The 16,463-nt window shown below is 31.1% G+C and overlaps 1 protein-coding gene across 4 annotated transcripts; it reads right to left on the bottom strand.

Annotated features, from left to right (window-relative positions):
* Window positions 1-233: 233 nt before the first annotated feature.
* Window positions 234-7,192, bottom strand: LOC132803655 (uncharacterized). Of its 4 annotated transcripts, none has more exons than XM_060816977.1 (9): window positions 6,958-7,190; window positions 6,811-6,862; window positions 4,956-5,029; window positions 3,964-4,065; window positions 3,227-3,370; window positions 2,338-2,389; window positions 1,636-1,709; window positions 977-1,066; window positions 234-500 (listed from the first exon to the last, which is right to left on the bottom strand). In XM_060816977.1, the coding sequence occupies exons 1-9, from the start codon at window positions 7,080-7,082 to the stop codon at window positions 467-469; spliced, it is 747 nt and encodes a 248-aa protein (XP_060672960.1). In that variant the 5' UTR covers window positions 7,083-7,190; the 3' UTR covers window positions 234-466. The 4 variants fall into 4 exon arrangements, with proteins under 4 accessions (XP_060672960.1, XP_060672962.1, XP_060672961.1 ...); XM_060816979.1 differs by having other exon boundaries at window positions 6,811-6,851; window positions 6,958-7,142; XM_060816978.1 differs by lacking the exon at window positions 3,964-4,065 and having other exon boundaries at window positions 6,958-7,192.
* Window positions 7,193-16,463: the final 9,271 nt, after the last annotated feature.

The raw sequence follows: 16,463 nt of genomic DNA, 5'->3' as shown, positions 1-16,463 counted from the left end.
AATTAAAAAACAAAATGGGGAAAACCGTCCCGCCCTGTCCCCGATCCCGCCCCACACCTAAAGAAACGGAGAAAATCGCGGGGATGAGATGTAAAATTCCCCTCGGGGACGGGGACGGGATTTTAAAAACCGGCCCCGCCCCGTCCCGTTGACATCCCTAGTGGGGAGGGGGAGGACCAGTAAAAGAGTTGGCTAAAGTAGTTGTTTGGTGCTGGATTTGCCAACAAGCAAAGTTAATGAACTAGAACTTCATCAATATAAGTGAAATTTTTTTAGGAGTGGACAAGAAAAAAACACAATTTCATGGTCCCAATTTCCTAGGATAATTTCAACTCTGCTTCCCCTTTAAAGCTTTCATATGTAGTAATATGCAGTCTTAATGGTGGTTAGAATGGAGATTTCATTTTTGAAAACAAACCAAATTGCTCTTGAACTTCCTCTGCCATCAAACCGAGATCATATTGTCTCACAACAATGTTCCCTCATACCTGCTTTCTGCCCTACAATGAACAATAAACTAGCTTGAATGAAAAAAAAAAAAAAATAACAAAACTAATACAACTTAGAAACCATATCAAAACCCAAACCAATCTAAATCCTGAAAAAAATTGTAAATTATTTAAATCTCTTATAAAGCATAATGATTCTGCTGAGGATATAAATTGTCTTTTGGAATGCTGGCTCAGTGCTTTTTCAACCATGGGGCGAACAAACATATGTTTCACAAGCTTAGTTTCTCTAGTAGAACCAAGAAATTCAGTTGTAATATAGTAAATTAAGAGTTATTTGAAATGACTTATACAGTTCTACTCTTTTCCTTTCCCATAAACATCATATATAGAACCGGAACGTAAAGTCGGTTCTCCATTCAATTCTTCACATAAACAGGTGAACAACCAACTCTGCTTCTCAAAATATTTAACACAAAATTGCCCTACAGTTCAAATGTGCAAGACAAATATAGTGTTAGACTTGCCTGTCTTCGCTTTTTAATAAAACAAGGTAGACTGGATCTTGGGTCGTCAAATGGAACAGTTGCTGTACAATGTATATACATGTTGCAATGCTGTATAAAAGACCATAAAGAAATAAGATTCAGAGTAGGTGCCTTGTAACAGCTACATTATATGTTGAATTTTAACAGATTCAACAGGAGTAAAGATACCACGCAGATATTCAATTTTGCAAAATATAATATAACAAACACAAATTATCATTTCTAGAAGTAAACAATTTCACAAGCAAAAAATGAGAGCTGTATGCAGAGAGTCACACTCTTTAATTACTTGTTATGTATTATAAAAGTTTTCAATTCTGTGGCAAGATAAAACCCACTACTTGTCATTCTCCAACCGCTTGGGTATTCCAATAAAGTTCCTAACGATGCCTTATTTATTTGCAAGTTTGCATGGACAACTTTTGACTGTAGACAATGTGCAGTATTAGAAATATATAACAAATCTGTATAAGCACTTAACACTTGTATTGCATATCATCTGTCCGTAACGAACCTCATTGTCAGAACTTATCTCCCATATGTATGTGCATGTGCGTAAAATATGTCAACTTCATTATGACAAAGATGTGGACAGACCAAATGCACTACTTGTCATAGATAGAGTGAGAAAATATTACCTGCCAAAACATATCAACAAAACTATCCAAAAGATTGCAGCAACAAAAGTTGAACTTGTATGGGCAACCCAAACCTGATTGTGCATACAAAGAAAATATGATTGCTTATCCAACTTGGGAATATTACTATCAATGAAACTGAAAATGTTATATGTATGAATTCACAAATATGTATAATTCAGTAGATCTAAGGAATGAAGATACAAAATTCCCATTTCAGAACTAAATTCCTTATTCATTATACCTTATTACCTAAGCTTCCAAGAAACTGGTCTTATGTGAATCCTATTTACTATTCACTGCCTATATAAGGAACCATCAACGCTTCAATTAATTAAAATAAATGAAATTTGAAATACTGATTAACAGAAAAATTACTTTGCACAAGGTAACAAAATGCAACTTTCTACTGTAATATAATGATTTGAAGAACTATACTTATGAACTACTAAAAGGAATCTCACTTTGAAGATAAGACTTTAATCTTGACTAGTTATGTGATTTTTAATTGAACTTATACTGATCTAAAAAATATATAAAAAGTACAGAAAACAGATATGACGGAGGATAACTGGACGAAAGGGAGTACATAACTGTTTTATGTCAAATTAGATATGAATTTCCATACTTGTTGGAAAAATTGATAATGGAAGAAGGACTAGGAATTTAGTTCTGGCATAAAGATAAGCACAAAAAACATACCGATAGAGCAATAACATTGATATAGAAGTCAATAAGTGTTGCTATCATCCACCTGCAAAAGTTTTAGTAACTCGTTACACAAAAGTCAAATGATCAAGCACAAAAAACAATTACAACAGAGAAGCAATATAGACAAGCCTAGACATATCGATAAAGTAAGCATCAAACACAACAATATGTTACTATGAGAAAGAGAGAAGCAATATAAAAACAAAGTAGAAATATCAAACGTAATATATTTATTTGGTTAAGTTGAAGAACTTTGCCGTACTGTCTAGTTGCACGAGAATATGAGGTGTCTTTTGTTTTTATCACATAGTGTTTCTTGAGTACTTTCTACATCCAGAGCTACCACTATTTTGTTTGCATGCTTAGTTTATAGAGAGGAATGGATGAGAGTGATCTAGCTAACTGGTCCATATAATTGATTTGGTGCATTGGAGGGAGGAACAGTGGGATACAGGAAGAAAGAAAGCATGAGATCTTTTATTATTATTTTTCTTTCTTCTTTTTAATGAGTAGTTTATACACCTATTATCCTCATTAAGAATTTGTTGGCAGTCATATATAAAAAATTGTAGAGAAATCATACACACATCAGAGTGTGTGTGTGTGTGTGTGTGTGTGTGCATGGGACAATATGAATTGAAAATTCCCAGCTGGCTAAATCCATCCATGCTAAAAGGATCAAGTTCTTTTGTCTGAGTATGCCAAAAAATACATGAGATATACCTCCCAACAGCAGATGTATGTTAGATCTCTATTGAATACATGTGCTTGTCTATGCATGTACAATTGTGCATTCAATTTAAAAATACTTTGCTTTAGAACACATTCTCTAACACATAATTTAATTTACAAGGGGTAAAAACAAAGGTGGTAGACTTACGGTGTCAAAAGCTCTTTGCGAAAAGGAGAACCATCAGTTAATATAGTATAAACCAGAGTTCCTGACATCAAACAACCCAAAACAATAAAAATGACTCTTGTGATCACCACAGGGGAGTGTTTCCTCTTTTGTTCCACATCATCCCTACAAGAAAAGAGATTTTGTCAAAGCTTATCATCCATTGGAGGGAGAGATAAAGATCGATAAAGATTTTAAGACTTGCACGTGAAAATGCAAGAAATATCTACTTTCTAATATGCATAAGATTTTCTTTTAGTAAAAGTTCGTCAAGTCCTACTTCCCCAATCCAATCAAGAGTACGGGAAGCAAATTAGTGAAAGATGGGGATTCAAACATTCCTTGCAATGCATAAAAAGTACCAGAGCTTCAGTAGAACATTAAGACCTGTAATTTGTTAAAGGATCACATGAATCATACACATGTGATGCAAAGTAATTCAATTTACCAACAAAATTGCAAATTTGCTTTCAAAACTGACATTTTAATGCAGCATTTGTTTCCTTCAAAGAAAAAGAATTTTCAATACATAAAAACAGCAACTATTAATGTGCTACTCCCTACATATCTGCCATCAATCTAACATAGCTTTACTTTAAAGTGATGCAAGATAAGAATGCCTCAATTTGTTTGCAGAGTTCTTTAGATGTTCCATCATAAATTATTTTAGAAATTATTTCATTATAAGTCATAGCACAACTGAAGTTTTCTCTACATACTTATATGGATGCCGCAACAGAATGTAATTAATTGGATCTCGCCTTGATTCTTGAGTGGATAGCTTCATCAATTGCACAACAATGTAGGCACATGTAGTAATGCTGGAAAAAAAATAAAAAATAAAAAACTTATCAACAATGAGCTAATTAATGTTCACCTTTGACATTGCAGTAATGGAGCCACAACTTTTTTAAAACCTCAGTTAGCCATGATTTCCAATAATAGTGACAAGCATAGAACAGTTTCAAAATCTTCAAATAAGAAACAGATTTATAGGCCTGAAGCAATTTTTCATCCTTAAGTAAAACCTTTAAGGGAACTGAAAAAAATTAAAAGAATTTAGAATAACATCCATAACATAAAAATCAGACACTTTACATCACAAAGCAAAGCTTGCAATAGAAATAAGCTAATTTTCATAAACTAAGAATCGATAGAATGATGTAGAACCTGAGAAAGAGAAAGAGAAGAATAAGATGGGAGAGAAGGAAAGAAAGAGAGAAAAAGAGAAAAATTAGAGGAAGGGGAATTTATTTGAATTTTTTAATCAATAACTAAAAAACTGTCTTTAAAGTGCAAAATTCAAGTACAAAGTAAACAAACACCGAGAGAGAGAGAGAGAGAGAGAGAGAATATGTTTCAATTCATGGAGGAGAAGTTCAAAATTTAAATAATAGCGGAAGCAACAAGAGTAGAAGAACACATAAAAAGCAATACTCATGTTTTTAAGGGGAAACAGATAAACCTTAAGTGATAACTGTGCATTATGTCAAAAATAAATGTATGATTTTAATTGAAATTAAAAGAGGAAGGTAAAAAGGAAATCTTCATAGAATGTAAGAAAGAAAACATATTAAGGAAAAATAATTTTGTGAGAAACAGACAGAAATACAGCCTTCATGCACATAGCCCACTCAAATGAATCTCAATTCCATAGATAAGAAACTAATGATAGCAATGCAGGGATTCAATCAAGCAAAAGAAAGCATACCTGCCAAAACATACAAGCAGAATTATCCAGATTGTTGTACTGATCCAATTTGATTCCTTGTATAAAACCCAAGCCTGGAATGAGAGAAAACTTTCTAAATTCACATGAAATTCTCTTTAAGAAGCACATACATTCTTTGGCAACACTGTCTCCCTGTCAATTATCAAGTATCAATTTATAACATGCACATCCAATTCACATCACCATCCGATGTGGTTCATATAGAATGAAAACTGTACAGCACAATTACCACATACCTGTATATATATATATATATATATATCACAAAGAGGAAGAAGAAAAAATAGTGACACCTAAACAATATTAGCATGAAGAGCAAACAGCTCAGAGGAATGAAAAATAGGGGGAAAAAATTAAAATTTCAAAAATAGATCAACAAACTATCTACCAACTTAAAGGTAAGGTTACACATAATTCTTACTGCTTAAATTTTGAGAAGATTCTTAGAATTTCAGTTTACTTCTTTCTTCTATGTTTCCTTGGCTGTATCGTTTATCAAGGTCAAACAATTTCCTATATATTTTTTAGACTCTATTGATGCTTAAAACAACTCTCTTGCATGGAATTTCAGTGTTTAATAAACAAAATAGAAACCATCTCTCTTATAGTTTCTTGAAACAACCAATATGAGATAATTGTCCTCTGATTTCTTCAGAAATTTTTCATGCAGTCACTTCCTTTTGTAATTGGTAATCATTCCTACCCTGTATTTGAACCATATAGAACCATTTGGAAAGCTTGTGTCCTCTGTGGGGTTCAGGTACCACATATGTGTTTACCACCCCGTGGTGCATCAATTGTAGAATAGATTATCAAATCAATTGATCACTTACTTGTACATTATAAAGTGGCAACTTCCCTTTGTTTTGGATTGTTCAGTGAAGCTAGAGTCTGTTGGATGTATCCTAATTTTATTGTTATTTCTCATTGATTGTGAAGTTGCTTTATGAGTTCTCATGAAAAAATAAAAATAAAAATGGAAGAGTGTTTGAAGATAAATTTCCGTGATATTTATTAGTTTTGGGATTGAATTAGGTTCTTGAATTCTTTTGGGACATCCTCTCTAAATAATTTAATGATTATCTTATATGCCCAATTTATGTTGCAAGGAGATCTTAAGCTGATGCAATGCTAGTTTCTTTATTTTGCTTTGTTTTGTCTGCTTTTTTTATTTCTTGAGGATTACTATCTCTAAAGATCATATATTAGATGTTCATTTAGCAATGAAAGCTTTGTTTCCTATCCCAAAAACAGTTCTTCTTTCTTTAAAAAATAAAAAATAAAAAAATAAAAAATAAACTCACTTGGTGGCATAGTATTTTGAAGCCAAATAGATGCACAAAAAAATGGTGTTTCATTCTATCAAAGGGCCAAGGGAGGGGTGCACCTCATTCTAGAACTCACATATTATGGGTTTATAAAGTTCACAAATCAAATGGGATAACATACTTAAAAATAATTGTCAAATTGAGAAATCTGACTTCTGAACTTATCACCTTCAAATGATCCAAAACCCTTATAACAACCAAAAAAAGCCACTCCACCAACTTAAAATGATAATTCCACTATAGCAAAAGCAATCCATCAACAAAACAGTAAAACACACAATTAAAAAAAAAATTAAAATTAAATTATGATCTCATCTTGAAAGACAAAAGGATTCGAATTAAAATAATTCTATATTCCATGGCTTAGACAAGTCATTAAATTTATTATAAAAGATAAATTCTAAATTATCAAAAAAAACTATTAAAAAAACAAAAAAGCAATCACAAAGACACAATTTATTTATTAGTATAAATTTAGACGAAGTAGAATTGAGAACTTGTCATACCGCTAAAAATACAACGTTGATATAGAAATCAACCAAGGTTGCTGTCATCCACCTGAAAACCCATCAACAAAAAAACAAAAAAACCCATAAACATATGCAAGAATTATTAATTCCTACAAATTGAGTAACAACAAAGAGAGAGAGTACGGAGTGAGAAGCTCTTTGCGGAAAGGAAGACCATCGACGGACAGAGTGTAAACTAGAGTGAGCACCATAACAAAACCCAATACCGAGAACCATATTTTCAAGCTTACAACCAGTGAATTCGCCATTGACCACGAACCCAGAGAAAATTCCTAACTTGGAAAAAACTGAAACGAAGAGGAAGAAGAAGAAAAGTCCAACCAACCCAGCCACCATTATCCATTTATCCGTTACATAAAGGAGCATCAATGCTTAAATTACAATAACACCACCTTAAGTATTTTGTGTGCCTTTTTTTTTTTTTTTTTTTTCTTTTCCCCAATGAATTTCTGTATTGTGTGTAAAGGTAAGTAAAATCTAATCCGTTCAATTTAATATATTTTAAACGATTTAGATAGGATTTTTATATTAATTGGATTGAATTGAATTCAAAATATTATGAATTGTATGAATTGAATTGGTTATGGACTGGAAATATAAATCCAACCCAATCTAATACAATCCAAATAATATATTATATAATTAAAAAATTATATATTTTTTATTTTTTTGTTTTTATATATTAATTTTAATATATTTTTTTCAATTTTTATATATTAATTTTTAACTTTTTTTATTTTTATATATTAATTTTTAATATATATATATATATATATATTTTTTTTTTAATTTTCAATTCTCAAATCGATTCTTGAGTGAATGAATTTTTATTAATGTATTATTTTATATTATTTGTTCTAACAATTTTAATTTAATTTTATAGGAGTAAGATGATAATATTAATACTTGCTACTTGATAAGTGCATGATGTATATCATTTGCTATATTTTTTTCTTTATTTTCCATTGTAGACTATGTTATATTATTCTAATTGTATTTTATATTTGGATAATTATAATTTATTATTTATATTTTATATTTGAAAATTTTTTTATTTGTATTATATATTTATAAATTAGTAAGTTTTAAGCCGATCAACCAATCCAAACCAAATCGATCACAAATAATTTGGTTTGATTTGAATTTAACGTTTTAATGATTTAGTTTGGATTGCATATTAGAAAAATAAATAAATATGGATTGGATTATATTTCGGTCCAAAACTGAAACAATCCAATCCATACCCATCTCTAATTGTGTGTTGCATAAATGCTTTTGCACCTTTCAAAATTTAAACATTCTTTCGTCTATTTTCTATTTATTTTTATTTTGTACGGCTCCTTTCTTGTTCAATACGCCATTCTTGCTAAGAACATTTGAGCAACAAGGTGTAATTTGGAAAATTTTCGAGTAATTTTTATTGGAAATGAAATACTTATCCATATCCAATTGGATATACGGACATTTTATGGCTAAGAATATAAAAAATAAATAAAAAATAAAAATATTTGGAAAAGCTAACCTTTTTAGAGGTTGGCATAAAATATGAATGACAAGCCATTGGGTTTAAGTTGTATCAATGGTTCAGTTTTGTATAATTTTCACCCAAATCAAACTAAACATATAAACCTATATAACTATTTTTCATTTTTTTTTCATGTATTTTTAAGTAATTTGAATTTAATATTTACATTATAAATGATATTAAATTCAAATTATTACAAATATATATAGTATAAAAATATAGTTTTTGGACTGATTTGAAGTCACAACAGACCAAATGGATAATAAAGGTTTGCAAACAAATTGACCGAACCAAATTAATGCCCACCCTAACTCATTTTATATTTTTATGGCAATCTTTTAGAGTTCAAAGCTACACATTTTTTGTAGTGCTATAAACACTAATTTATTTACCAAATTATATAATAACATAAACATGTAATTATTTTATCTATGAAAAAATTAAATAATTTAAATATAAATAAATAAATCTTTAAAAAGATTGATAGATTGAGGGAATTATATAGGTCTGGTTTTTATTCCTAAGACGTATGATAACTATAACATCGTAGATTAGGGCTTGCTTTCCGGCGAGTGCTGTTGAAAGTTTAACAGATTTTTATTTATTTATGTTTTTTGGGTGAAATGTAACCAATTTTTATCTAGTTGTTCAAAGCTATCTGCTTTTGATACATGAGATTTAAAGACTCCTAACGTAAAGGTAGCTGATCCCCATTTTTAATGAAACTAGGTATAAGCCAATAAAACAAAGTTGCCGAGCTTTGTAATTAAAGTAACATGTTATTAATTTCTTTAAAAAAAAAAGGAGCAATATGGTCTTATTTTTTGGGTTGATAATACAAATACAATCTCAATATGAACAATGAATATATAAAGAATAAATAAATATTAAATATAAACAAATAAAATAATAATGCATAACCATTTTGTCATATTTTTTTGTCACATTAGTAAACAACTTAGTGACCATAGCAGTATTTGTAAGAAAATAACGATGTTTTATTTTGCTACCTCACATGGTAGTGTCTATAACATTGTCATAACTAAACTCCCAGTTTTTAGTTTTGCTACCAAAAAAAAAAAAAAAAAAAAATCCAAATTTTTAGTGCCAATATTGTTATGGTCATGAAATATGTTTACCAATTAATGTGATTGTGGCAGGCAATTAATCTTTGACAAAAAGATAAATTCTAAAATTATGAAAAGTGAGTGCATTTAGGATTGCTTGTAGACCCTAAATTGGATTGTGGAAAAATTTTCCACAAATTGAAGTGTTTGATAAATTATAAAATTCAAATTCTCCAATAATTACCTATTTCAAGCTAAAATGTAGAAAGTAATCATAGGGAGCTTATTAGAGTATCTCCAAAATAGCATGTGTATTGCTCTGTCTGTTGTTAAAAAATTTTATCATATCAGCTAAAATAGACTATATTTACAAAAAAATTCTCTTCAATGGATCTGTAAAAAAGTTTTATCAAACTTATGGCATTAAAAAGGAATATGAGATACATTATTTAGCAATTGCAGGTTTGGCATTTCCTCTTGGCCACTGTCTCCTCCGGAAGCTGAAGCAAAGGTAGTCTTGTTGTCAACCTCCTCAACGTCCATGTCGTTGTAATTGGGCCCTACGTCGTCGGCACGAACGACAAAGGGGCTGGGGTGATGACAGGGTTAAGGGGTTGGAAAAAGGTTTTGGATTTTGGCAGTAATGGTCTTCAGCAACGGTGGTTAGATTCTTGTTTGATGGCAGCAATGATATTGGATCTTGTAACTTTCTCACTATTCCTCCAGGGTCGTTGGTCCTCTGTTCGTATCACAGGAATTGTCACATCTATCTAGGAGAGGGTAGTATGAAAGATAAATCCCATGATGCAATGTTTGGATAGATTTAAGCAATTGGGGTGGTGGTTCTAAAGATCAAACCAAAGGTGAGAATATGGTTGAAATGGAGGAGTTGTACTGTTCCTTCATTTCTATGATTTATAATGAAGTTGTTCTATTATTAGTGTCAAATTAGATTCTGGAAGTATTTTCAGAACTACACTTGTAGTTAATCATAAAATTGGTTATAGTTTATTTGGGACATGATTTTGCTTGCAAAGATTCATTGACCCACATGAAGAATTAAAGATATTTGAATTTGATTTAGTAAATTTGAGAAGTCCTTGATATGATAAAGCAAGGGTTATGAAGAACCTTTTGAGTTGAAATCATTCTGAGATGTGCGAGCAATATCTTGTTGGTAATTTTTTTTTTTGTTTGGCTGGGTTTAGCTACAGAGAAAGACGATAAATTTGCATAGTTGATTTTGGTAATGATACATGTACAAGGCAATGCAGAGAGTTAGATGGCGATGGTGGGTGGAATATATATGATTAACAGTGATGATGGCTGTATTTTAATAAAGAAAAACCTAAAAATTGAGAATAAAAAAATTAAAAAACTAAAATTAAAAAACCATTTAATATAATACACATCATCCGTAACACTGTCTATTTTACTACATAAACATCAATTCCTTCTAAACTTCATGCCACATAGGTTCTACAATATCATTGAAGATGCTTTAAAATTTTTCTTCTCGTTTAAGACAACCTTCAATTGATGATGAAATTACCTTATACTTACATGTATATTCTATGATTATCTTATTTTACAAGAGTTTATTTATACATATTTTGATGAAGACCATATATTTAATTTGATGGAATAAGTTTATAGAATAATAATTCAACACAATTAATTTCGTTAATAACATAAAGATATAATACAAGAACTTAACTTCTTCTTTTTTTTAATTATATTGAATCTAAGTTGCAATTTTTTTTTTTTTTTTGCTCTATTACACAATATTTTTGTTGTTAACTTTTTTTTTTTTTATGGCTTTCAATTACTTTAGTTGCTTAAACATAACAAAATCAAATTTTTATTTGTATTTTACCTTAAGAAGTATGCTTATTTTATTTTTATAAATTTTGTCTGAACATTGAGATTCAATTTCTCTAAACGAAATTCAGAAAAAAAAAATTTAACAGCTAGTACAACATAGTAAAAGTTTTATTTTTGTAACATAGTAAAACTTTTATTTTTGTATACTTTTGTATCTTTTTATGCCATAATTTAAAATATAATATAAATCTTATTATATATCACGGTGCCCTCTGAAAAGTTTTCTGAGTCCGCCATTGAGAGCGACCCTACGAAGGGGAAAAAAAAAAAAATTGTAAATACCAACCAATTATTGATATGAATAATATCCCAGGCTCACAGCCCATCCCAATTCCCAAGTTAAGATGACAGCATCTACCTTATTGTTTTCTTGCGTCAAAACTGGGATGCTTTAAAAGCATTTTTTGATGACTTTTCTTCATATACTCACTCTAGTCTTCATTTGCAGTGAACCAAGGAAAAAGGCATGCAAGAGAAAATGTAATACATATTCCTTTTTTTTTTTTTTTTTTTTTTTTGGAACGAGTAAAAGAGTTGGCTAAAGTAGTTGTTTGGTACTGGATTTGCCAACAAACAAGGTTAATGAACTAGAACTTCATCAATATAAGTGAAATTTTTCTAAGGGTGGAAAAGAAAACACATTTTCATGGTCCCAATTTCCTAGGATAATTTCAACTCTGCTTCCCCTTTAAAGTTTTCATTTGTACTATATGCAGTCTTAATGGTTAGAATGGAGATTTCATTTTTGAAAACAAACCAAATTGCTCTTGAACTTCCTCTGCCATCAACCCGAGTTCATATTGTCTCACAACAATGTTCCCTCATACCTGCTTTCTGCCCTACAATGAACAATAAACTAGCTCGAATAAAAAAATTCATAAAAATAAGAAAACTAATACAACTTTGAAACCATATCAAAACCCAAACCAATCTAAATCCTGAAAAAAAATTGTAAATTATTCAAATCTCTTATCAAGCATAATAACAACCAATTCTGTTTCTCAAAATATTTAACACAAAATTACCCTACAGTTCAAATGTGAAAGACAAATATAGTGTTAGACTTGCCTGTCTTCGCTTTTTAATAAAACAAGGTAAACTGGATCTTGGGTTGTCAAATGGAACTGTCGCTGCACAATGGATATACATGTTGCAATGCTGTATAAAAGACCATAAAGAAATAAGATTCAGAGTAGGTGCCTCGTAACAGCTACATTATATGTTGAATTTTAACAGATTCAACAGGAGTAAAGATACCAAACGGAAATTCAATTTTGCAAAATATAATATAACAAACACAAATTGTCATTTCTAGAAGTAAACAATTTCACAAGCAACAAATGAGAGCCGTATGCGGAGAGAGTCACACTCTTTAATTACTTGTTATGTATTATAAATTTTTTTCCAATCAGTGGCAAGATAAAACACATTACTTGTCATTCTCCAACCTCTCGAGTATTCCAATAATGTTCCTAACGATGCCTTATTTATTTGACAATTTGCATAGACAACTTTTGACTGTATACAATGTGCAGTATTAGGGATAAATAACAAATCTGTGTAACCATTAAACACTTGTATTGCATATCATCTTTCCGCCAGGAACCTCATTGTCAGAACTTATCTCCCATATGTATGTGCATGTGCGTAAAATATGTCAACTTCATCATAGCAAAGTGTTCTAATTTAAACTTTTCTATCAGAGTGAATCGGCTACGTACTAATTGGCATAATCACTTTTATAGAGGATACCATCATGCTCTTGATAACCATCTACTTGAAAGCAATTTCTACGAAGCAATATGATAGTCTGTCTTATGCCTTTTTCAGTTTCTTTTTAATTTTTACTTATAATCCTTATGAACGTTAATTGCATTGAAGTGAGAATGATATTATTCAAACTTTGAATACATTATTTAATGATATGGGCCCAATTACTCCTTCCCTCAATTTCCTTCTCCCGTTATTCTGTTCTTGTTTGTATTCTCTCAAAAGCCATTGGAGGAAGACCGTTGTGTACACAGGATATTGGATTTTGGAACTAGAATAATTAAACAATTAAGTGGTTTTTTTTTGTGTGTTTAATTTTATTTTGTATTTTTTATTTTTTTACTAAATTGTGTATAGTCGGCTTATTTCAATTGTTCGTTAATGTTAATTAATAACCGTTAAGAATTTATAATATATATCAATTAACTACAAATATAAAACAGAAAAAACTAAAAACAAAAATTAAAAATGAATATAATTTTAAATTGTGTTTCATTTGATGTTTATGTTTTGTTTTTTTTACCCCTACTCTTTAGGTTTATAGATTATTGAGATATATCATTGCAATAAATTAACACTAATCGAAAACTACGCAAATAAACTACACTCAATTTAGGGAAAAAAAAAAAAGAAAAAAAAAAAACACTAACCATGTTAACAAAAGGCAGCTTGATTACAAATAACAATACGTGGAGAAATTAAATAAGTTGATAAGCTTCAAATTTCTCTTTATTTGCATAGAAACCTTTCAAACTATTGCTTTATCAATATCAAAAAATGCTTTTAAGGCATCTGACATTTGACGCAAGAAAAAACAATGTAAATTCTGACGTGTTGACTTGGGACGGACTGCGAGTATGTCATATATTATTCAGAGCAAAACAAGGAATATGTATTTCATTTTATTTTGCATGCGTTTCTTTTTCACTTTGGTTCGAACGAAATGCCTAGGAAGCAGCAAGCGAAGACCAGAGTGACTATGGGAAGAGAAAAAAAGAAAAATTGTAAATACCAATCAGTTATTGATATGAATTATAACCAAAATCATAGGCCATCCCAATCCCCCAGTCAAGTCGGCAGCGTTTACCTTACTGTTTTCTTGCGTCAAAACTTAAAACATCTTCTGATGACTTTAGTCTTCGCTTACCGTTTCATTTGCACTAAACCAATAAAAAATGGCATGCCAAAGAAAATGAAAAACATATTGGACGAAGAAAAAGAGTTGGCTAAAACAGTTCTTCGGTGCTTGATTTGCCAACAAGCAAGGTTAATGTACATGAACTTCACCAATATACGTGAAATTTTTTCAAGGGGGAAAAAGAAAAACGCATTTTGATGGTGCCAATTTCTTAGGATAATATCAACTCTGCTTGTCCTTTTAAGTTTTCATTTGTAGTAATATGCAGTCTTCATGATTATAATTGACATATCATTTTTGAGAACAAACCAAATTGCTCTTGAACTTCCTCTGCCACCAACACGAACTCATATTCTCTCACAACAATGATCCCTCATGGCTGCTTTCTGCCATACAATGAACAATAAACTAGCTTGAAAAAAAATTCCTAAAAAATAAGAAAACTAGTACAACTTAAAAAACTCTATCAAGCCCAAACCATTTTAAATCCTGAAAAAAAAAAAATCCTAAATTATTCAAATCTCCTATCAAGCAAAATAATTCTGCTTAGGGTATACTCTGTCTTTTGGAATGTTGTCTCAGTGGTTTTTCAATAATAGAGAGAATGGATGTACGTTTCACAAGCTTCTTTTCTCTAAGGGAACCAATAAATTCACTTGTAATCTGGCAAATTATGTGTTTACTCGACATAATTTCTGTGGTTCTACTCTTCTCCTTTCCCATAAACATCTTATATATCCATTCAATTCTTCATAAAAACAGGTGAAACAACCGATTCTGTTTCTTGAAATATTTAACGCAATATTACCCTTACAGTTCAAATGTAAAAGACAAATACAGTGTTAGACTTGCCTGTCATGATGCATTAAAAGAACATTCCAGTTATTAAATGTTGTTGTCACTGTTTCTACTTACTCTTGAATGTCTTTGTTAGATCCCTAATCACAGAATTTTGCACAAGTAATGAAATTGCCTATCTAAACTACTTTTGCACAAACAACCGACACCTATTAGTAGCTATTAGAATTAGCTGGCGTAATAGTACTCACGAGTTTTGGCTTATACTAAATTCCTCTTTATATTTTTTCCTTTTCTTTTCTTTTGCATGTCATAGTCTATTCCTTCATTTATCGTTAATAAACAAATCATGGTAGCGTGATGAAAGTAGTTGAGGTATAAATGAGTTGCATAAGTCTTTTGTTGAGTGCATCTTTACCATTTTATCCCAGTCCTGATAATGTGAAGGGAATAAGTAGCATTCTTCTATTGAAGGATTCGATTGGCACTTTGTGGTGCAGAAATTCTTATGAACAACTTGTTATATTGTAGTGTTTGACATTTATTATATCTGCTTCTTTTGATTTCCCCTTTTCTTGAAATGTAAATTTTTGATGCATCATAATCAGTGATTTAGAGCTGATATACTAGTTCAGTGTACAATTTTAACAGCTTTGCAACAGTTTCATGCAACCTTCTTCTTCTTGTGCATAGCAAAGACTGTTATCTCAGATAGAGTAACTAGTCTTAGAAAATATACAAAAACAAAAATAAAAATGGTGGGTTCACTAGACACTTCAATATCCACTCACCCTCAAACATGGTCTTTTAAGATACTTATATTCTATTAACCATCGATGAAAATTATGTACAAGGAACATAATCAATCACATTGAAAGTCCATTGAAGGTTTTATTATGGGAAAATATAAAATTAGAAGTGTCCTATTTACAGTTTATTGATGATACACTGCTTTCATTTTTGGGAGAAGAAAACAATTTGGTTTGCTGCTGATTCTTAGTGTGTCTTATAGAGTAAAAATTAACATGTCAAAAGTATAGCATCCAGATTTGAAACCTGAAACTGCTCTATTAATGATTTTCAAATCACAGCTTCTTGGTAGGGGTGTGTTGTAACAGCCCAGACCACCCGCATCAGGATATTGTCCTCTTTGGCCCAGGGTTCACACCCTCTCTCCCCCCTGGCCTCAAGGTTTTGCTCACAAAACGCGTCCTGAAGGGAGAGGTATCCACAGCCTTATAAAGACCGCTTCGTGCCCCTCTCCAACCGATGTGGGATGTTACAATCCTCCCCTCTTGGGGCCCAGCGTCCTCGCTGGCACACCGATCCGGGTACTGGCTCTGATACCACTGTAACAGCCCAGACCACCCGCATCAGGATATTGTCCTCTTTGGCCCAGGGTTCACACCCTCTCTCCCCCCTGGCCTCAAGGTTTTGCTCACAAAAC

This window comes from Ziziphus jujuba, chromosome 5 (genome assembly GCF_031755915.1).
Source record: "Ziziphus jujuba cultivar Dongzao chromosome 5, ASM3175591v1".
Lineage (NCBI taxonomy): Eukaryota > Viridiplantae > Streptophyta > Magnoliopsida > Rosales > Rhamnaceae > Ziziphus > Ziziphus jujuba.
This window is presented reverse-complemented; position numbering and strand designations above follow the sequence as displayed.

Coding starts and splice junctions, on each gene's coding strand:
- LOC132803655 (XM_060816977.1), bottom strand. CDS start 7,082: ATGGCGAATTCACTGGTTGTAAGCTTGAAAATATGGTTCTCGGTATTG. Junction 5,030..6,810: donor TCAACGTTGTATTTTTAGCG/GTATGACAAGTT, acceptor CTCTCATTCCAG/GCTTGGGTTTTATACAAGGA. Junction 1,710..2,337: donor TCAATGTTATTGCTCTATCG/GTATGTTTTTTG, acceptor ATGCACAATCAG/GTTTGGGTTGCCCATACAAG.